At 40.5% G+C, this 23,842-nt stretch overlaps 1 protein-coding gene across 1 annotated transcript in view; it reads right to left on the bottom strand.

Annotated features, from left to right (window-relative positions):
- Window positions 1–530: 530 nt before the first annotated feature.
- Window positions 531–23,842, bottom strand: part of DYDC1 (DPY30 domain containing 1) — a 44,350-nt gene continuing 21,038 nt past the window's right edge. The window contains exon 7 of the mRNA XM_082854015.1: window positions 531–735. Within this exon, the coding sequence (XP_082710141.1) occupies window positions 712–735 (24 nt within the window). The 3' untranslated portion in view covers window positions 531–711. The remainder of the gene's footprint in view (window positions 736–23,842) is intronic.

Genomic DNA, 23,842 nt, shown 5'->3' with positions numbered 1-23,842 from the left:
GGTTATGCGCAAAAATGTTGAAGTGTGACATTACCAAGTACTGGAAAGGAAATGGCACAAAAGGAACCCCATATCCTGCCGGTAGGATTGTCTAGTAAACTCACATGACCGCTTTGGGAAGCAATTTCACCCTCGTCCAGAAGCTCGAGAATGGGCACCGGCACCACACATGGGGGCCTCATCTCCCCTAGAGCAGCGTTTTCCAAAGTGTGATCGCTGAGCTGGAGCAGCACCACCCAGAAGCCTGGTAGAAACGCAAATTCTCCAGCCCCAGCCCAGACTTACTGCCTTACTGGGGGTGCATTCTAAAAAGCCCTCCAGGGACAGGGAGGGTGGGAGGGAGGGAGACGCAAGAGGGAATAGATATGGGAACATATGTATATATATAACTGATTCATTTTGTTGTAAAGCAGAAACTAACACACCATTGTAAAGCAATTATACTTCAATAAAGCTGTTAAAAATTTTTTTTAAAAAAAGATGATATGTAAGATTTTAAAAAATAAATAAATAAATAAAAAGCCCTCCAGAAGGTTCTGGTGCATGCTCGAGTTTCTCACACATTTCGTCCTTACCTGTTTCATCAGGACATTGTGTCAGAATACCAGGGACGTGGTCCTTGATACATTCTCTGGGAAGGTGGTCTGACAGACAGACCTTGGTTTACCAGGACAGCATGTCGCTGAGAGTCAAAGGACAGTGTGCAGACAATCAGATTTCCTCAAAGGCACACATCTGCACAAAGAGGTACATACAAAGACGTATGTATACAAATAAAGCATTTAAAATAGTCTAAACAGCTGCCTGTAGAAGAAGAGGTACGACAGTACACTATACAGCAGTTAAAACAGACGAAGTAGATATTCATGAACCGGCAGGAATAAATCTTGAAAATATAACATGAATGAAAAAAAGCAAGCTGCAGAACGACACCTATAGGATGATACCATTTAACACTGTTAAAATCTCACCCCAAAATACTGATGCTATCTTTGAATAAATAAATTAGCATTTGTGTGAAAACATCAGGGGTGTATCTGGGAAGTACATCCACTGATCTCAAGGTAATGGTTATCTGTGGGCAAGAAATGAGAGGAATGGGATGGAGGAGGACAAAAAGAACATCAACTGTAAGATTTTAGTCTTTTTTTGACTGTCAAATATATGACAAAAAGTTAGTATTTGTTAGATCTGCGTTGGGGTAAAAGATACTGCTTGCATTATTCTGTGTATTCTTGTGCATATTTGGGGTATTTCATAATAATTAAAAAAATTTAAAGTAGCATTTCATTATACTTGTTAATACTACAAAACCGCATTTCTGTACAAAAAGAAATGTTTCAAAGCCACAGCCTCAAGAGGTGTAGGGCCTTTAAAAACTGAATCTTTGTGACACCTAGTGGTAGTAGTAATAATTACAATTTAATACACAATTAGAAACAAACTTGATTCAATGTATTAATACCTGATTTCTTGGTTTAATTAAATTTCACAGAAAATTTAATACTTGTTCTTTTTGTTTCTATTTTTGTTTTCAGTGGTCTGTACTTGAATATTTTTAATGGGTATGACACTTTAGAATAAGGTTATCATCTCATTCATTAATTATATGGCTCAGCCACTGGTCTCCTGAAAAATGTGTCAATTACATCAGTTCTAGTGTCCCCCAAACAAGGGCGTCCCTGCCATCCCATTCTCTGGGTCAGTGACAGCAGCAGCAGCAGCTCTGAGCTTCTCTCTTACACCCTGCTACATACCCAGCTGCCAGGCATCCTTTCTGCCCCGGACCTACACCTCCTGCATGATCCCTCTAAGCCCTCAATTGCTCCACTATTACTCCAGGCCCCAGGCTCTTCCTACATCGTTCATATCCACACAATCAGCTTCCAAGTTGGCTTACAGAATGTGCCATGTCTACACTTGTTTGCTTTACATCCCCCACTAAACTGTGAGTGACTTGAGAGTAGGAACCACGCCTAGCACAGATGTTCCCCACGAGAACCTAGAACAGTTCCTAGCACATAGTAGGTACACAATACATGTTACTGATGAATTTCCACTACGACAACCCAGGTCCCGACCTTCATTACCTGAAGCCTAGACTAAGACAACAGCATCCTAAGCCAGAACCATCCTAAACACCACCAATTAAGCATCTTAAAACGTCTCTCTGCAAAAGAACACCACTTTCTCACACCCTGTTCCTAATAAAGTTTTTCAACGTACACTTCTCATTTCCGTTCTCTCTCTCAGCCTAGACTTCTTAGCTTGGACTTTAATATGCTTCATAATCTGATCCAGATCAACTTTTCTGAACTTCCCTCCTACTTCACCCCTGCACGGATCTGCTACTCCTCAGGCAGCCTGCAGGCATTCCTGCCTTCATTTCTCTGCTCAATTTCTCCTCCTACGCACCCACAATCAATTCCGAACCTTTCTTCTTTGTTTTTTATGTGTTTTGTATGTTTTGATCTCTCACTTCCATGAAGCTCTAAGTGACTTCTGTCCATGTAAAAAGTTCATAGCACTACCAACTGGTCCTTTGCCACTTCCATCATGATTTACCTTCTTGCCCGTGCCCTTGCTCACCGTGCGGGGGAGAGCTTTGCAGTGGCACTGAGCACCTCTCACACCAGTCTGTGCATTCAGAGACCAGCTAAGAGGGGAGCCTCAGAGGGGAGCCAACCTAGAGAGACTTGTTGAAATGAGGTAAGTCAGGTAGAGTGGCGGGGAGGCCATTGACTGCAATTAGGATAAGCCCTTATCATCTTTAAGCTGGAGGAACCTGGCACATGATTCTGAATAATGTGTTAAACAAGCGGGTCTCTTATAATTTGATGAGGGACTGACGACAGTGACACTAAGGTGATGAGCTAAAAAACCTATCACCGGTGGCTTCGGAACATGAGAGAAAAGAGGAGCGAGTATCAGGCTCCTTGTATTGGACAAGAAGTATGAGAACCACAAGAGGGTTGAGGAAGGCTCCCACCTTATAAACTGGGCACCTGTACAGTAATGAACCCGCCTGTGATACTGCAGAGGTGAGGAGGAGAGAGAGTGTCTAGGAATATAAAGTCAACTATGTTTCAGACACAGCTGTTTCTGTAACATTCTTAGCACACACAAATACATTCAGTAGTTTAAATATTTCACACAGAACTGGGCAATGAGGCCAGCTCCAGCACATTAGCTGGACAGCTCGGAACAGTGACTTTCTGAAACTTCCTTTCTCTAATACATTCAAATCCAGGCTCCTATCAACAATCCCATGAACCCTCAGTAGAGCCTTCAGCATTAAGAAGGGCTCAGTGTTAGCCCCCTTCCCTCTCCTTCACCAACTTCACACCTGACCCCTTTCCACCCACTCACAAGCCCACTTCTATCTTGCCCCAATCCTGACAGTGTGTGTTTAGGCTGGACAATGGGCATTGGTCCTGCTCCTGATTTATAGTCAAGCTCCTTGGTAAACACTGACTCCTTGGCTGGGCCAAATCTTTGCAAAATACTCTACCACGAGCTGTGCTGTTTGCTCTCTCCTCTCCTACCTTGCCCCCCTGCCCCCATCTCCCTCCCACTATTGCTCTGTTCCTGGCCGGGAATTTGCTTTGAACAAGGCCACTCACCTCTTGCCCTAGAGCTGCCCTGCGGTCATCCAGCTGACAGTGGGCCTGGGAGCCGCACACTCCAGTGCTGCTCTTGCTGGACGCCAGACCCCACGGTCTTGTGACAGTCTACCAACCCTCAGCTCTAGGGCATCGCCATTAGACACTGACTGCTCTACCTTTGAGTTCGTTACGGGCTACTGGAGAACATGATTTAAGAGCTCTGATGAGGTCTCTACTTACCCAGCCCAGTACCCAGCATGTAATAACGTGGTAGTAGTAACAACTTCACTACTTGAGTGCCTACTAAATTCTAGTCACTGCTACAAAAGCTCTACATGAATTAAGTCATTTAATTCATTTAAGTTTAGGGCCCACAGAGCTGTCCAACAATTATTTTATTCATCCATTCTGCCAGCAGATGTTTTAAAATTCATTCTCACTCAAGTACCTGACCAACCTCTGCCCTTCTCTCCTTCTTTCCCAAGAGGATCAGAGGTATATGTTGCAAATTCTGCAACGCACCACTGTCCCAAATTTCATCCCCTTCCCTCAAAATCTCTCTCTCTATATATTTCCCACCCCTGGATGAGAGAAAAGAGTAATTCCCAAAGTGCTTTCCTCCCTCTGTGATTTTGTTCCACACCCAGTTCTTCTGGAACCCTGCTCTAACCCTCCTGAACCACAGTTTTAGCCTCTCTCTCTCAACTCCCCAACATTCCTATTGCCAAAACCACAAACAAAACCTCATTTCTCCCCACAAAAAGAATTCCTTCTCAACCCTGCAAAATTCTCAAGCCACTTCCTCTTCATCACCAAATTTCTCCAAAGAATAGTTTTACAATCTTTCCCTTCTTTACCAAAATTCACGCCTTAACCACATGATCTGAATTTCACCTCCACAGCCTTAATGAAGACTGTAAAAAGTCCTCAAAAGCCATCACAAGTCTTCCTACACATCACTGCCGCGTCACAAGCCCAGACCTTTGAGGCTGGCGCCCAGGCCTCCATGATCTGGCCCCTAACCGTCCCTCTAGCCCTCCCTTTGGCTAGTTTTCTTCACATCCCCATGGGTTTCACGTGTTCAAAACTTACCTCTCCTTTAAGGTTTTTTCCAAGGTTCTCCCTTTCATAAACCTTGCTCAAATCATGCTCTCCTCTAAATCCTTAGCTCCTATTTGTGACAGTTAATAGTTCTTCATACACACCGCCTCAAATTATATGTGCACACAAGTTATGCTTTTCAACCACACAAAAGCACTGTAAGGGCAAACGTCATGCCTTATTCTTATTTCCCACAGTAACTAGCAGGGATAGGACTGGGACAAGGCAAATGGAGTGCCTACGGCGCAAAATTTGAGGCAGTCACTCAGGTTCCTGTAATTACAGAGTCAGCACTTAAACTTTTACCGCATTTGCCTCATCCTGGCCAAGCCCTGTAACTAGTGACGTCTCTTTGACACAGATTGAGAATAAATGAATCTAAACCAATGAATCAATAAGGTGATAGTGTAAGTACTTTGGGTGATGACTACCCATCTTTGTTGGGAATGAGATTGGAGATGATAGGCATATAGTGCAATCACAAGCAGTGAGACAGGAAAAGTCTGCTGAGGAGTCTCTAGGAATATAAATACTACCACCCAGGAAGACTCTCCCCACTTCTCACACAAGATGCTGTTGTGTCTGAATATAACACCTGGATTTATTTACTGCAGCCAGGCAAGGAGCAACCCGAGGATGAAACCAATAGAAGAGAAAGACGGAGCCAAGAGGGGGCAGCTAGAGCCCTGATCTGTCATGTTTATGACCTGCCCATTCTCTGCACTTCTCCTAGGAGACATTAAGTCATTTGATCTATAAAGCCAGTTGAGTCTGGGTTTTTTAGTTATTTCAGCCAAAATAAGACTAATACAGTATAATTTCCCAGAAGAGAATGGTGTGGCAGACGAGGAGGCCAGGCTATTTCTGCACCCTCCTCTCTTGCTCCTCCCAAGAGAAGGATGAGTTGGTCTGGGGTAAAGGTCCCGGGCTCAACCGGGCCTTTGAGCTCTTGCCCCTGAATGTCTCAGCAAGCAGAACCGACCACGGACCCTCCATGCTTCCATCTCCTCTCTGAGAAGCAGAGCAGACCGGGCTCTCCACCTGACACAGAGAGAACTGCAGCTCCCCGAACGCTTTTCCTGAGACTAGCCAGCAGCAATAAAATACTCAGTTTGGGCCCAGTGTCCAAAGTGCACTCTCTGTGGAAGTTTTAACGTTTGTAAAGTTGATTCTTTGACTCGCATTTGGCCCTTTATGCCTGGTTCCAAACAGGATAAGAGATATAAGTCATTAGGTACCTCCAGGACCCCCGAAGTTCTTCTCAGAAAATAATCACATTAAACTTCATGAAATTAGGAAAGTTGAGTATAGCAAAGGAATAGTTTTCCATGAGAAAAAGACTATAGGGTTTGATCTTTGGCTTTAAGCCAGGATGGTCTAAAAGGGATAGGACTTACACGCGCAACAATTAAAACCAGGACAAAATACATGAAACAATACTTGTCAAGACAGTGAACATAAGGCAACAAGGGACAATAACCCCTGGGAAATGAGAAACAATTAAAGTGTTCCCTACAATTGCCCCAATGTACTTCCTTGAGAGTGATGCCCAGCTACAGTGCCGGGAGGCGGAATGTATACAAAGCCTGGTGGTCTCCCTGACTTAAGGAGAAGGAGCTGAGAGCACAGACGTACCTAGAGGGTCCTCCTCGAGTCTTCAGCTGAGTGATAAATGCATGTGTATGAGGAAATGACACAAAGCTAAGGAAAGAGCCCCCTGAAGTGATTAGAGGGCATTACCATGGCTCAAAGAGAGCCAGGAAAAATATCTCTTCCTGTCAATCACACATCAATAAAGTGATTTTACTATATGAGAAAAGAATCTGAAAAAGAATGAATACATGTATATGTAAAACTGAATCATTTTGCTGTATACCTGCAACTAACACATTATAAATCAACTCTACTCCTATAAAGTTAAATAATTTTTAAAAAATAATAGATTTCCATTGGAAAAATAAAGTGGTTTTAAAAATACAATAAAATAGGGCTTCCCTGGTGGCGCAGTGGTTAAGAATCTGCCTGCCAATGCAGGGGACAGGGGTTCAAGCCCTGGTCCGGGAAGATCCCGCATGCCACAGAGCAACTAACTCCGTGGGCCACAACTACTGAGCCTGCACTCTAGAGCCCGCGAGCCACAACTACTGAAGCTCACGTGCCACAACTACTGAAGCCTGCGTGCCTAGAACCCGTGCTCCGCAATAAGAGAAGCTACCTCAATGAGAAGCCTGCGCACCGCAAGGAAGAGTGGCCCCTGCTCACCGCTACTAGAGAAAGCCTGCGTGCAGCAACAAAGACCCAACTCAGCCAAAAATAAATAAATAAATGTATTAAAAAAATAAAAATACAATAAAATAATTTATCTTCCCACAGCCGAAGTGGAAATTCTCATAATTCACTCAGCATTGGATAGCATACACCCAGAGATGGTTGCCTCAATTGTAGGGCAAAATTAGCCCTAGACTGAATGCTCCCTTAGTCCCACCTAACAAAGCTTCTTAAAACTAAGATCAGAAAAGAAATCAAACTATTTCCAAGTAACTTAATTGCACCTGGGAACAAAACTCGAAAATATTTATTATAGGAATAAAAATACCCAACATTTAAGAAGATAAAATTCGTATCTAATCAAAAATTACCAGGCATAGAAAAAAGTAGAGAAAAACAAATGACCTATAATGAGAAAAAAACTCTGCCTCAGAAATAATACAATGACAGAATTAGTAACCAAAGACATTAAAGCAGTCATTCTAATTGTCTTCTATGTTTTAGAAGCTAGAGGAAAGAATGAACATATTAAGTAGAGGATGGATGACATTTTAAAAAAATAATAAATATAAATGTTAAATATACCAGACAAGATTAACAGCAGATTTGACATTGCAGAAAAAAAAAAAAAGTTAAGTTTACTTGAAGATACAGCAACAGAAACTTTCAAAAATGAAACACAGAGAGAAAAAAAATAAAAAGAAAGGAATTAAAGCATCAGTGAGAGCTCAGTTCACCCAATGGGGAGAAGATAGTGAAAAAATACTTGAAGAAATAATGATTAAATTTTTTTTCAAATTTGATAAAAATCTATAAGCCAAGGAACTCAATAAACCTAAGGCATATAAAACATGAAGGAAACCACACCAAGGCACACTATAATCAAATTGTTCAAAACCAGTGATAAAGATAAGATATTAAAATCAGAGGAAACAGACATATTACATAGGAACAGTTAAGGATGATATTTCTTATCAAAAACAATGCAAATGAGAAGACAGCAAGGAATCATCTTTAAAATACTGAAAGAGAAAAAACTGTCAACCTACAATTCTATAAGCAGTGGAAAACTCCTTCAAAAACAAAGGTAAAAATCCAGAAAATATATTTATATACAAAATTCAAAAACTACACAAAATTCAAAGACTTGTGTCTTATATCATTACATGATAGATGATTACAGATTTCATTTAATGTTAGCAAGAAATGTACCATTTGGCCTTATCTCACGAGGATGCAGAAGAATAAAAATAAATAATTAAAAAATGAAGGTAAAATAATGTCAGCAGAAATGGTAGAATAAGGATCTCCAAAAATCCTCTCCTCCATAAAAGCAATGATAGCAATGGTGCAAACTGTCAATATCGACTTTTTCAGAACTCTTAAAATTAACCAAAGGCTTGCAACAATCCAGGGAATATTTATTCAAGAAAAACAGCTGAATCTCAAGAACAGCATTAGCTTTGTGGCTATTTACTTTTTTCTATTCCCATTCCCTTACTCCCATGTCTATGGTAGCCTTGAAAACCAACAGGGCTTTCATGTTGAAACCATGATGAAAATCAGTGACCTGCAAAGCCAATAAAAAAGTCAGAATCAGGATGGAACTCTTCTAAAGCCCAATTCCCAGAAAACAGTCATTATTTGACTTGTCTGGAAGTTCCATGGAAACTCCCACTTGAAAAACTATATTTGACATGACTCAGAGTTCACCCATTGCAACCAGCCTTTTTCCCGGGGGTGTTGTCAACAAAAATCAGCATCAACTTTTTGTTTTTGTTTTTGTTTTTTTGCGGTACGCGGGCCTCTCACTGTTGTGGCCTCGCCCGTTGCGGAGCACAGGCTCCAGACGCGCAGGCTCAGTGGCCATGGCTCACGGGCCCAGCCGCTCCGCGGCATGTGGGATCTTCCCGGACCGGGGCACGGACCCGTGTTCCCTGCATCGGCAGGCAGACTCTCAACCACTGCGCCACCAGGGAAGCCCAGCATCAACTTTTTAACATCATGTCTGTCTGAGACAGTGATAACAGCTGGGACAAAGAACAAGATGACCAAAAACTTAAGTGGAAAAGCTTGAGAATAAGATTCCATAAGGGGATTTCAAAATCTCTGGCATATTGCTAGGAATTGAGAAGGCCACACATATTTGCAGGGTTGTACACGTGCCTAAGGCTATGTGCACAGTTGAGAAAGACCGAAGAAGACCCTAGGCTCCATCTCTGGTTGAACTGGAGGCCTCAACACAATCAGAAAGTGAAGGTTAAAGCAGAGTTGTAAACTGTTGGGTTGGCCAAAAAGTTCATTTGGGTTTTTCTGTAACATCTTATGGAAAACCCAAATGAACTTTTTGCTCAACCCAATACATGCCTAAGCATTGAATGTATGCCACCAACCAAGTCTGGAAGACTTATTCGTTCCAGACATTTAAGGAAATCTCTGTCAAATCACTGGCTGACCACTAAGCAATCCAAGCAGACTTCAATGACCACATATGATAAAACATGCAGACATTACAAAGTTCAGAAAAGGTACTAAACAAACAAATAGGAACAAGAAGAACAAATAGCAATAATAAGAAATCCTGGGAAGGGGGACAGAATCTGTTTTCCAGGATTGCCAATATATGTATTTTAAAATATCCAGTTTTCAGAAACTTACAAGGCATGCAAAGATACAGGAAAGTATGGCCCACATTCAGGAAAAGAAAGGACTATTAGAAATTGTCCCTGAGGTAATGTAAATTGATACAGCCACTATGGAAAACTTAAAAAACTGAAATAGAACTACCATATGACCCAGCAATCCCACTACTGGGCATATACCCAGAGAAAACAATAATTCAAAGAAAACACATGCATCTCAATGTTCATTGAAGCACTGTTTACAATAGCCAGGACATGGAAACAACCTAAATGTCCACCGACAGAGGAATGGATAAAGAAGATGTGGTACATATATACAATGGAATATGACTCAGCCATAAGAAGGAATGAAATTGGATGATTTTGTAGAGACATGGATGGACCTAGAGAGTGTCATACAGAGTGAAGTAAGTCAGAAAGAGAAAAGCAAATACTGTAATAATAACGCATATATGTGGAATCTAGAAAAATGGTATAGGTGACCTTAGTTGCAAAGCAGAAATAGAGACACCAATGTAGAGAACAAATGTATGGATACCAAGAGGGAAAGGGGTGGGGTAGGAGGGGTGGGAGACTGGGATTGACACATATACATTATTGATACTATGTATAAAATGGACAACTGATGGGAACATGCTGTATAGCACAAGGAACTCATCTAGTGCACTGTGGTAACCTAAACGGGAGGGAAGTCCAAAAGGGAGGGGATATCTGTATGTGCATGGCCGATTCATCATGTTGTGCAGTGGAGGCTAACACAGCATTGTGAAGCAACCATACTCCAATAAAAATTAATTTAAAAAAAAAGGAAGAAATTGTTCCCGAGGAAGGCCAAGCATGGAGCTTATTAGACAAAGACCTTAAATCAACTATTTTAAATATGTGCAAAGAGTTAAAATAAACCATTCATAAAACTAAAGAGAACAAACAGAAATTCTGGATTTGAAAAATACAATGACTAGAATGAAAAATTCAAGAGAGGAACTCAACAGCAGATTTGAGCTGGCAGAAGAATAAATCAATGATTATGAAGATATGTCAATTGACATTATTCACTGAGACACAGAAAAAAAAAATATAGATAAAATGACAAAGCCTAAGAGGCAAATAGGACACCATCAAGTATACCAACATGTGCATAATGGAGGTGCAGAAGGAAAGAGAGACAGAAGCTAAAAAAGTATTTGAGGAAATAATGGCCCCAAACTTCCCAAATTTTATGGAAAACATTAATCTACATATCCAAGAAGTTCAATGAACTCCAGGTAAGATAAATTCAAAGAGATGCACACTGAGAGAAATCACAGTCAATCTATCCAAAGACCAAGAGTGAATCCTGGGAGCAGCAATAGAGAAGCAACTCATCACATACAAGGGATCCTCAATGAGATTAACAGCTAATTTCTCATCAGAAACCTTGGAGGCTAGAAGGCAGTGGGGATGACATATTCCAAGTGCTGAAAGAAAATGCTGATAATCAATAATTCTATGTCCAGCAAAACCATCCTTCAGAAATGAATAAGAGGGAAGGGTAAGCTGGGACGAAGTGAGAGAGTGGCATGGACATATATACACTACCAAATGTAGAACAGATAGCTAGTGGGAAGCAGCCGCATAGCACAGGGAGATCAGCTCGGGGCTTTGTGACCACCTAGAGGGGTGGGATAGGGAGGGTGGGAGGGAGACACAGGAAGGAGGAGATATGGGGATATAGTATATGTGTAGCTGATTCACTTTATTATAAAGCAGAAACTAACACACCATTTCATTGTAAAGCAATTATACTTCAATAAAGATGTTAATAAATAAATGTTAGGCAGACCAAAAAAAAAAAAAAAGAAATGAACAAGAAATTAAGACATTCCCAGGTAAACAAAGCTGACAGAATTCATTGCTAGCAGACTTGCTCTGCAAGAAATGCTAAAGAGAATTCTTCAGGCAGAAATGAAAGGATACTAGACAGTTATTTGAATTCCGTGAAGAAATAAAGAGCACTGATCAACATAATTATGTAGGTAAATATAAAAGACAATATAAATGTATTTTTGTTTGTAACATTTTTTCTCCTATTTATTTAAAAGCAACAATTATAAATCTGTGTTAATGGGTATACAAATTATAAGATGTTATTTCTATGACAATAATAGCACAAAAGAGGAGTGAGGGAACAGAGCTATCTAGCAGCAAAGTTTCTGTAAATAAATAAAATTAAGTAGGTATTATTTTAAAGCAGAGTGTTATATAGTAACATATTTCTTGGAAAGAACAGTCTCTTCAATAAATGGTGCTGGGAAAACTGGATAGCCACATGCAAAAGAATGAAACTGGACCACTATCTTTTACCACTCACAAAAATTAACTCAAAATTGATTAAAGAACATAAGACCTGAAGCCATAAAACTCCTAGAACAAGGTGGTAAGCTCCTTGACATCTGTCTTGGCGATTATTTTTCTAATTTGACACCAAAGCAAAGGCAACAAGAGCAAAAATAAACGAGTGGGACTACATCAAACTAAAAAGCTTCTACACAGCAAAAGAAACCGTCAACAAAATGAAAAGGCAACCTACCAAATGGGAGAAAATATCTGAAAGTCATATATCTGATAAGAACTCATACAACTCAATGGCAAAAACAGTAATTAAAAAATGGGCAGGGGCTCCAAATAGACATTTTTTCAAAGAAGACATAGAGATGGCCAACATGACAAGGTGCTCAACATGACTGATCATCAGGGAATGCAAATAAAAACCACAATGAGGTATCACTTCACACCCATTAGAATGCCTTTTATCAAAAACACAAGAAATAACAAATACGGGTGAGGATGTGGAGAAAAGTGGTCCTCAGTGCACTATTTTTGAGAATGTAAATTGGTGCAGCCGCTATGGAAAACAGTATGAGGTTCCTCAAAAAATAAAATAAAACTATATGATCCACTTTTGGGTATTTTTCAAAGAAAATGAAAACATAACTCAAGAAGATATACACACCCCATAAAGGATTATAAGGGAATACTATAAATAATTGTATATTAACTGTATGCCAATTAGATAACCTGGATGAAATGGACAGACTCCTAGAAAGACAAACTATAAAAACTGTCTCAAGAAGAAATAGAAATAGAAATCCTGGAAAACTACAGGCCTAGATGGCTTCATGGGTGAATTATACCAATTTTTAAAAATTCTACCAATTAAAGAATAATAAATAATAAATATCAATCCTTCATAAACTCTTTCAAAAACAAAAGAGACAGGAACACTTCCCAACCTATTCTATGAAACCAGTATTAACCTGATACCAAAGCCAGACAAAGACATCACAAAAAAACTACAGACCAGAATCTCTTTTGAATATGGATGCAAATATCCTCAACAAGTTACTAGTGAATTGACTCTAGAAGCACATAAAAAAGGTCATACCATGATAAGAACATTTAACAAATCATGAATACAGAGGAACTTTCTCCACTGGATAAAAAAAATGTATGAAATACCCCAGTAACATCATACTTAATGGTGAAAGATGGAAAGCTTTTTCTCTAAGATCAGGAACAAGACAAGGATTCCTGCTTTCAACACTTCTATTCAACATTATACTGAAAGTTCTGGCCAGGGCAATTAGAGGGGACAAAAAAGAGTAAAAAGGTTCCCAAATTGGAAGAAGTAAAATTATCTCTATTTGCAAATCACATGATCTTGTGTTTAGAAAATTCTAAGGAATCACAAAAAGAAAAAACTACTAAAGCTAATAAATGAATTCAACAATAGACCAACAACAAAACCAGTTATATTTCAATACACAAGCAATGAACAATGTAAAAGGGAAATTAAGAAAATGATTCCATTTATAATAGCATTAAAAAATAATTAGAAATAAATTTAACTAAGGAGGGGCAAGACTTGTACACTGAAAACTACAAAACATTGTTGACAGAAATGAAGAAAACTTAAACAGAAAAACATTTCACATTCATGAATTAGAAGACTTAACATTGTTAAGATGGCAATACACCCCAAACCTATCTAAGGAGTCAGTGAAATCCCCATCAAAATCCCAATGTCCTCTCTTGCAGAAATGAAAAAGCCAATCCTAAAATTCATATGTAATTGCAAGGGGGTCTAACAGCCAAAACAATGTTGAAAAAGAATAAAGTTGGAGGAAGCACATTTCCCAATTTCAAAACTTACAAAAATTACACAGCTACAGTAGTCAAAAGAGGGTAGTACTGGCATAGAAATAGTAATATAGATCAATTGAATGGAACGGACATTCCAGAGGTAAACCCATTCCAGAGGTAAATACATTATGGTGAACTGATTTCAACAGAGTGCCAAGACCATTCAATGGAGAAAGAACAGTCTCTTCAACAAAAGATGCTGGGATAACTGAATAGGCAAATGCAAAAGAAGAAAGTCAGACCCTTACCTCATATCATATATAAAAATTAACTCAAAACAGATCAAAGACCCAAATAAAAGCTAAAGTTAAAAGAAACTATAGAAGTAAATCTTCATGGCCTTGGATTTGGCAATGACTTCTTACATATGACACCAAAAGCACAAGTAACAAAAGAAAAACATAGATGAACTGGACTTCGTGAAAATGAAAATCATTTGGGCATCAAAGGACACTATCAAGAGAGTGAAATGACAAATCACAGAATGGGAGAAAATATTTGCAAATCATATAAACGGTAAGGGTCTAGAATCCAGAATATATATTAAAAAAACCCAAAACCTTAAAACTCAACAACAAAAAGACAAACAACCAAATTTAAAAATAGGCAAAGGACCTGAATGAACATTTCTCCAAAGAAGATGGACATATGACCAACAAGCACATGTAAACATGCTTAAAGTCGTTAGTCATTAGGGAAATGTAAACCAAACCACAATGACATACTACTTCACACCCATTAGGATGGCCACAAAAAAAGAAAAAGAAATGGAAAGGACTTCCCTGGTGGTGCAATGGTTAAGAATCCGCCTGCCAGTGCAGGGGACATGGGTTCAATCCCCGGTCCGGGAAGATCCCACATGCCATGAAGCAACTAAGCCCGTGTGCCACAACTACTGAACCTGCGCTCTAGAGCCCATGCGCCACAACTACTGAGCCCACGCACCACAACTACTGAAGCCCACGCACCCTAGAGCCCATGCACTGCAACTACTGAGCCCACACACCTCAACTACTGAAGCCTGCGCGCCACAACTACTGAGGCTGCATGCTGCAACTACTGAAGCCTGCATGCCTAGAGCTCATGCTCCATGACAAGAAGCCACCGCAATGAGAAGCCCACGCACCGCAACAAAGAGTAGCCGCAACTAGAGAAAGCCCGTGCGCAGCAGTGAAGACCCAACGCAGCCAAAAAAAGAAAAAAAAAAAGAAAATGGAAAACACCAAGTGTGGGTGGGGGTGATACATTGTTGGTACGAATGTAAAATGGTGAGCTACTGTGGAAAATAGTTTGGCGGTTCCTCAAAAACTTCAACATAGAATTTACTGTACGACTCACTCCCAGGTATATACTCAAAAGAACTGAAAACATATGTCCACATAAAAGTTTGTGTACACATGTTCACAGCAGCATTATTCACAACAGCCAAAAGGTAGAAACCACCCAAGCGTCCATGAATTGATGAATGGATAAGTATGGTGTATCAATACAATAAATGATTATTCAGCAACAAAAAAAGTACTGATACATGCTACAACTTAGATGAACTTTGAAATCATTATGGAAGTGACAGAACCCAGGCCATATATTATGATTCCATTTATTTGAAATTTCCAGAACAGGTAAATTCATAGAGAGAAATCTGATTAGTGGTTGCCAGGGGCTGGGAGGAGGGGGAAATGGGGAGTAACTGCTTAGTGTGTGTGGAGTCTGCATCTGGGATGATAAAGAAGTCCTGGAACTAGATAGTGGTGATGGCTGACTGTACTTAATACCACTAAATTGTACACTTTAAAATGGTTAAAATGGTAAATTTTATGTTATGCGTGTTTTACCACAGTAAGAAATAAAACATATACTTAAAAAGTCTAATTCTCTATGAACATTGATCTATACAAATATAATTGCTTCAGGTCTTTTTTTAAATTATTGCTTTCAATTTTCTTGCCCCTACCCAGAAGCCGTATAGTGAAGTGACAAAATACTGCACCTGTGACTTTGGGGCCCAACAAAGGCTAAGTCCAGGTCAGCCCTGTCACTTACCAACTGTATAAAATGAGACAAAACTCCTCTCTTTGTGCCTCAGTTTCTTCATCTGTAGAATAGGGAATAATATCAATTATTCAGGGTCCTGAATAATGACAATACTGTAAATAAGGAATAAAGGAGCTCCCACTTACCAAGGTTATGACAATAAAAAATATTTGTAATGGAATGAAAAACACTAAATGAATGAAATACCATGAGCCCATAATGACAATCAATTAAAAGAAAGCCAGAAAAGAAAAACTGTCACTATTCATAACTACTTCATAACTCCTTACTTTTAACATTAGTAATTAAGGGAAAAGAAACATTTGCTTTTCAGGAGGAATTACATTTTAGAGTAACCCAGTAATTCCCAATGATTAAGAAAAGCTTTTCAGAAGAATGCTAGACATAAAAGTAAAATGAATACAGAATTAACAAAATGCATTTCACAAATTCCGATGCAAATTTTGATGTGGGTAAAAATTAGCAACTGGTATTAAAATAATTAGAATTGGACGGTCATATTGTAGCACCACACAAATTACTCTGGAGTTGCAAGGGGAGCCACAAAAGCTTGGAGAGCACAGACTGTCATCACCCTAACCCAGTGGTTAATCTTAGCTTTACTCATAGTGGGTCAGATACCGTGTCTTCTGATGTACAATAATGCAGAAAAACTAGATTAGTGGTTGCCTAGAGTTTAGAGGGAAGGACGGGGGGTGGTGACCACTTAAGAGTATGGAGTTTCTTCTTGGGGTGACAAAAATGTTCTAAAACTGATGTGGTGATGGTTGCACAAATCTGTGAATGTACTAAAAACCAATGAATAGTAAACTTTAAACGGGTGGTGTGTGTGTGTGAACTTTATCTCAATAAAGCTGTTACCACCCCCAAAAAATCATATACAGCTACATCCAGGATAAAGTATTTTCAGTCCAAACAAAATTAAACATATAGCATCTACAGAGAAGAAAATGGGATTGGAGAAAAATTAGGTACCCAAAAGTATCAAACACAAAGAACAGAGAGTCTAAAGAAAAAAACACACTAGAGAAAAAAAGTACTGAAAAGTATCTCCTCCATTTTAGCTGAGAATAAACATTTACATAGTATCACAAATGTGTGGCACAGTGACCACAGAAGTTCCATAGCAGTTAAAAATGTTGAGAAATTACTGCTCTAGCACCATAATATTAAACTACCAAAATTTTAATAAAAGTGTAGTTTTCAAATTGTTGTATCTCAGAAGTTAACATATAACTTCAGCCTTGACTCTGGCTGAACAGTGAGATTAATACTCCGTCATTCAGGCTTCCCTGGTGGCACAGTGGTTGAGAATCTGCCTGCTAATGCAGGGGACAAGGGTTCGAGCCCTGGTCTGGGAGGATCCCACATGCTGCGGAGCAACTAGGCCCGTGAGCCACAACTACTGAGCCTGTGCGTCTGGAGCCTGTGCTCCACAACAAGAGAGGCCACGATAGTGAGGGGCCCGCGCACCGCGATGAAGAGTGGCCCCCGCTTGCCGCAACTAGAGAAAGCCCTTGCACAGAAACGAAGACCCAACACAGCAAAAATAATTAATTAATAAACGTGTCCCCTGCATTGGCAGGCAAAAAAAAAAAAAAAAATACTCCGTCATGCAAGATTCAACCAAAACATCTACTTAACTGTATGTTATCACTTACATGTGGAATCTAAAAAAATACAACAAACTAGTGAATAAAACAAAAAAGAAGCAGCCTCACAGATACAGAGAACAAACTAGTTCTACCAGTGGGGAGAGGCAATACAGGGGGAGGGGATTTTTTTAAAAAGGGTTATTATGGGATTATACAAAATAATTTGTGTGAAACTTTTGAAAATTGTAAAGCACTACAGAATTTAAAGACTCTTTCATTCAATAACAAAAAATACATTAAAAAATGTCTATTCGGTGCAGCTGTATTTTGATGGTTTGTTCTGTCTCACCTTTTGCAGTGAGAAATGTAGTTTAACTACCTATGTTTAGATCCTTTAGGTCTCTCCATTCTTTCATCCATTTCTTCCTCCCCTTCTGTCATCCTCGCCTTCCACAAGAACCAGATCCACAGGGAAATCCAGAATACCTCAGCCAAGACCAGGCTGCCACCCAGCTACAGAAAGGCCCGCCAGAGCAGGAGTCATCCCACCCCGTCGTTTGGGTGGGTCTAAAATAAGTCCTGCTGCCAATGGCCAAAAACGCTAAGGCCTAGATCCAGACTCAGCATAGGTGTCTGCCCGAAAACAACAGGCTTGCCCCAGTCCCAGCAGGCAGTGGGCATCTGCTCTATCTGTGAGTCATCTCCTTGGGGGCATAGGAGCCTCTTCCCAGGCACCCTGATCACCAGCTAAATCCTCATGAGCGCTCTCTCTCCAGACAGAGGTTGAACATGTTTCATCTCCTTTCTTACCCCATTCCACCTCCTCACTCTTATGCCCAGTTCTGGCTGGAAGCTCTTCATACAAGACTACCCTCTGCCCAGAATCACAATGCTTCAAGAGTGACTAACACTCTGAGTGCTGGCTAACACTCAGAGACTCTTGCTGTCAAATCCCAGAGCCAGACTGCATCCTTCGCAGACCAGCACGGGCTGTGCTGAGCCCAAGATGTCCTCGGAGCCTTCCCTTCCACACCTAGCCCTCCACAATGGTACCACATAGGCTGAGACTGAGGCCTTGAAGGACACTCTCTTGCTGCCTTTGACACTCCTACCTGCGTGAAGTGAATGCAGGGCATCCACGTGGGGGGCACAGTGCCTGGTAGACTGACTGACACATAAGTCATCTCTCCAGGGCACCTGAGACTTTTTTCTCAAAAATGTACAGAACTGGAGAGGAGTCAAGATGGCGGTATGGGAAGACACGGAGTTAGCGTCTCTCCTCAACTAGGGTGCCTGCCGGCTGCTGGTGGGGAACTCTGAATCCCAAGGAGACAGGAGGAAGCCCAGAGTGAACCGGTAGGACGCAGGGGGACCCAGAGGGGAGGAGAAGTGGACGCCAGACAAGATCAGCACCCCTGAGGCTGGGGAGATCAGGAGAGGCAGGTGGGAGGGACTCTCCGGGAAGAGCAGGAAAGGAGCAGAGGGCGATTGCCTGGCCACTCAGGCCGAGGAGTCTGCTGAGCTCCCAAGCTGCTTCCCCCACCTCCAAAGCCCCCTCCAGGCCGCATGGGTCCTGGGGGCATAGGAGGGAGGCCAGGGAGATCAGGAGAGGCAGGCAGGAGGGGCCCTCTGGGAGGAGCAGGAGAGGAGCAATTGCCCCACCCACTCAGGCATGGAGAGCCTAAGGAGATCCCAGGCCAGTCCCCTGCCCTCCAAGGCCTCCCTCCCCCCCCAACCCCGCCCCAGCCGCACTGGTCCTGGGGGCATAGGAGGGAAGCGGTGGGGGGGGGGGCGGTGATCAGGAGAGGAAGGCGGGAGGGGCCCTCCCAGACCCCAGACCAGAGGAGCAGGAGAGGAGAGGAGAGCATTTGCCCCACCCATTCGAGCCCAGGAAGCCTGCTGGGCTCCCAAGTGAGGTCCCCTGCCCTCGAGACCAGGCACACCTGGGTCCCTTCCGTCCCTTGAGCCTAAGCCCCACCACCCATAGCCCCCAGGGCCTTTTCCAGCCCTGTGGGTGCTGAGCACTGGCCCCACCCACTGCACAAACCTTGCCCTTGCTTAGGCCCCACCCTCCACAGCCAAGGCCTTCCTCCACCACCCTGCCTTTGTTTTTTTTTTTTTTTTCTTCTTTTCCTTCCTGCTCTTTTTTTTTTTTTTTTTTTGCTGTACGCGGGCCTCTCACTGTTGTGGCCTCTCCCGTTGCGAAGCACAGGCTCCGGACGCACAGGCTCAGCGGCCATGGCTCACGGGCCCAGCCGCTCCGCGGCATGTGGGATCTTCCCAGACGGGGGCATGAACCCGTGTCCCCGGCATCGGCAGGCGGACTCTCAACCACCGCGCCACCAGGGAAGCCCCTTTCCTGCTCTTTTTTACTGTTGTGGTACTGATGTACCTTCCAGTTGCTGATTCATCTGTATTTTTATTTTTACATTTTTTCTCACATATCTGTTAGTTTCCTAGTCTAATTTTATTTTTTACTTTGTCATTGCTCTTTTTTTTTTTTGGCTGCCCCACATGGCTTGCGGGATCTTGATTCACGAGCCCACAGTCAGGCGGAAGCTCCTGAAGCAGGAGCTCCAAGTCTGAACCACTGGACTAACAGAGAATCTCAGATCCCAGGGAATATTCATAGGACTGAGGTCTCACAGAGTTCCTCATCTCAGCACCAAGACCCAGCTCTACCCAAAAGCCTACAAACTCCAGTGTTGGAAGCCTCAGGCCAAACAACCAGTAAGACAGGAACACAATCCCACTCATAAAAAAAAAAAAAAATGAGATGGCAAAACAAAATGTCACAGATGAAGGAGCAAGGGAAAAACCTACAAGACTAAGTAAATGAAGAGGAAATAGACAATCTACCTGAAAAAGAATTCAGAGTAATGACAGTAAAGATGATCCAGAATCTCAGAAACAGAATGGAAGCACAGATTGAGAAAATATAAGAAATCTAGACAATAAATACAAGAAATCTTAACAAAGATCTAGAAGAACTAAAGAACAAACAGAGATGAACAATACAATAACTGAAATGAAAAATACACTAGAAGGAATCAATAACAGAATAACTGAGGCAGGAGAACAAATAAATGAGCTGGAAGACAAAATGGTGGAAATAACTGCCAAGGAGCAGAAGAAAGAATGAAAAGAATTGAGGACAATCTCAGAGACCTCTGGGACAACACTAAATGCAGCAACATTCGAATTATGGGATCCCAGAAGAAGAAGAGAAAAAGAAAGGGTCTGAGAAAATATTTGAAGAGATTATATTCGAAAATGTCCCTAATATGGGAAAGGAAATAGTCACCTAAGTCCAGGAAGCACAGAGTCCAATACAGCATAAACCCTAGGAAAAACACACCAAGACACATATTAATCAAACTAATAAAAATTAAATTCAAAGAAAAAAATATTAAAAGCAGCAAGGGAAAAACAAAAAATAACATACAAAGGAATCCCCATAAGGTTATCAGCTGATTTTTCAGTGGAAACTCTGCAGGCCAGAAGGGAGTGGCAGGATATACTTAAAGTGATGAAAGAGAAAAACCTACAACCAAGATTACTCTACCCAGCAAGGATCTTATTCAGATTCCATGGAGAAGTCAAAAGCTTTTCAGACAAACAAAAGTTAAGAGAATTCAGCACCACCAAACCAGCTTTACAACAAATGCTAAAGAAACTTCTCTAAGCAGGAAACACAAGAGAAGAAAAAGACCCACAATAAAAACCCCAAAACAATTAAGAAAATGGTAAAAAAAAAAACCATACATATTGCTAATAACCTTGAATGTAAACGGATTAAATGCCCCAACCAAAAGACACAGACTGGTTGAATGGATACAAAAACAAGACCCATATATATGCTGTCTACAAGAGACCCACTTCAGACCTAGGGACACATACAGACTGAAAGTGAGGGGATGGAAAAAGATATTCCATGCAAACGGAAATCAAAAGAAAGCTGGAGTAGCAATACTCCTATCAGATAAAATAGACTTTAAAATAAAGACAGTTATAAGAGATAAGGAGGGACACTACATAATGATCAAAGGATCAATCCAAGAAGAAGATATAACAATTATAAATGTTTATGCACCCAACATAGGAGCACCTCAATACATAAGGCAAATGCTAACAACATGAAAGGAGGAATCGACGGTAACACAATAATAGTAGGGGACTTTAACATCCCACTTACACCAACGGACAGATCATCCAAACAGAAAATAAATAAGGAAACACAAGCTTTAAATGACACAGTAGACCAGATAGATTTAATTGATATTTATAGAATATTCCACCCAAAAGTGGCAGAATACACTCTCTTCTCAAGTGCACATGGAACATTCTCCAGGATAGATCATATCTTGGGTCACAAGTCAAGCCTCAGAAAATTTAAGAAAACTGAAACTGTAACAAGCATCCTTTCTGACCACGATGCTATGAGATTGGAAATCAATTACAGGGGAAAAAAACTGTAAAAAACAAAAATACGTGGAGGCTAAATAGTGTGCTACAAAATAACCAAGACATCACTGAAGAAATCAAAGAAGAAATTAAAAACTACATAGAAACAAATGACAATGAAAACACGACGACCCAAAAACTATGGGACACAACAAGAGCAGTTCTAAGAGAGAAGTTTAGAGCAATTCAATCTCACCTCAAGAAACAAGAAAAATCTCAAATAAACAATCTAACCCTACACTTAAAACAACTAGAGAAAGAAGAACAAAAAAACCCCAAAGTCAGTAGAAGGAAAGAAATCATAAAGATCACAGCAGAAATAAATGAAATAGAAATGAAGAAAACAATAGCCAAGATCAATAAAACTAAAAGCTGGTTCTTTGACAAGATAAACAAAACTGATAAACCCTTAGCCAGACGCATCAAGAAAAAATGGGAGAGGACGCAAATGAAAAAGGAGGAATCACAACTGACACTGCAGAAATACAAAGGATTATAAGAGACTACTACAAACAACTATATGCCAATAAAATGGACAATCAGGAAGAAATGGACAAATTCTTGGAAAGGTACAATTTTCCAAGAATGAACCAGGAAGAATTAGAAAATATAAACAGACATATCACAAGTAAGGAAACTGAAACCGTAATTAAAAATCTCCCACAAACAAAAGTCCAGGACCAGATGGCTTCACAAGCGAATTCTATCAAACATTTAGAGAAGAGCTAACACCAGTCCTTTGCAAACTCTTCCAAAAAATTGCAGACGGAGAAACACTGCCAAATTCATTCTATGAAGCCACTATCACCCTGATACAAAAACCAGAATATGGTATCACAAAAAAAAGAAAATTACAGACCAATTTCACTGATGAACATAGATGCAAAAGTCCTGAACAAAATACTAGCAAACAGAATCCAACAGCACAATGAAAGGATCATACACCATGATCAAGTGGGATTTATCCCAGGGACACAAAGATTCTTCAATATATGCAAATCAATCAATGTGATACAGCATATTAACAAATTAAGGAATAAAACCCATATGATCATCTCAATAGATGCAGAAAAAAGCTTTTAACAAAATTCAACACCCATTTATGATAAAAACTCTCCAGAAAATGGGCACAGAGGGAACCTACCTCAACATAATAAAGGCCATATATGACAAACCCACAGCAAACATCATACTCAATGGTGAAAAACTGAAAGCATTTCCACTAGGATAAGGAACAAGACAAGGAGGTCCACTCTTGCCACTCTTATTCAACATAGTTTTGGAAGTCCTAGCCACGGCAATCAGAGCAGAAAAAGAAATAAAAGGAATACAAACTGGAAAAGAAGAAGTAAAACCGTCACTATTTCCTGATGACATGATACTATACATAGAAAATCTTAAAGATGCCACCAGAAAACTACTAGAACTAATCAATAAATTTGGTAAGGCTGCAGGATACAAAACTAATGCACAGAAATCTCTTGCATTCCTATACACCAACGAAAAATCAGAAAGAGAAATTAAGGAAACACTCCCATATACCATTGTAACAAAAAGAATAAAATACCTAGGAATAAACCAGCCTAAGGAGGCCAAAGACTTGTACTCAGAAAAGTATAAAACACTGATGAAAGAAATCAAAGATGACATAAAAAGATGGAGAGATATACCATGTTCTTGGATTGGAAGAATCAATATTGTGAAAATGACTATACTGCCAAAAGCAATCTACAGATTCAATGCAATCCCTATCAAACTACCAATGGCATTCTTCACAGATCTAAAACAAAAAAACTTACAATTCGTATGGAAACACGAAAGACACCGAATAGTCAAAGCAATCTTGGGAAAGAAAAACGGAGTTGAAGGAATCAGGCTCCCTGACTTCAAACTATACCACAAAGCTACAGTAATCAAGACAGTATGGTAC

Source organism: Leucopleurus acutus, assembly GCF_964270905.1.
Source record: "Leucopleurus acutus genome assembly, chromosome: 14".
NCBI classification, from domain to species: Eukaryota; Metazoa; Chordata; class Mammalia; order Artiodactyla; family Delphinidae; genus Leucopleurus; species Leucopleurus acutus.
The sequence above is the reverse complement of the archived record's forward strand: the minus strand, read 5'-3'. Positions and strand labels throughout refer to the sequence as shown.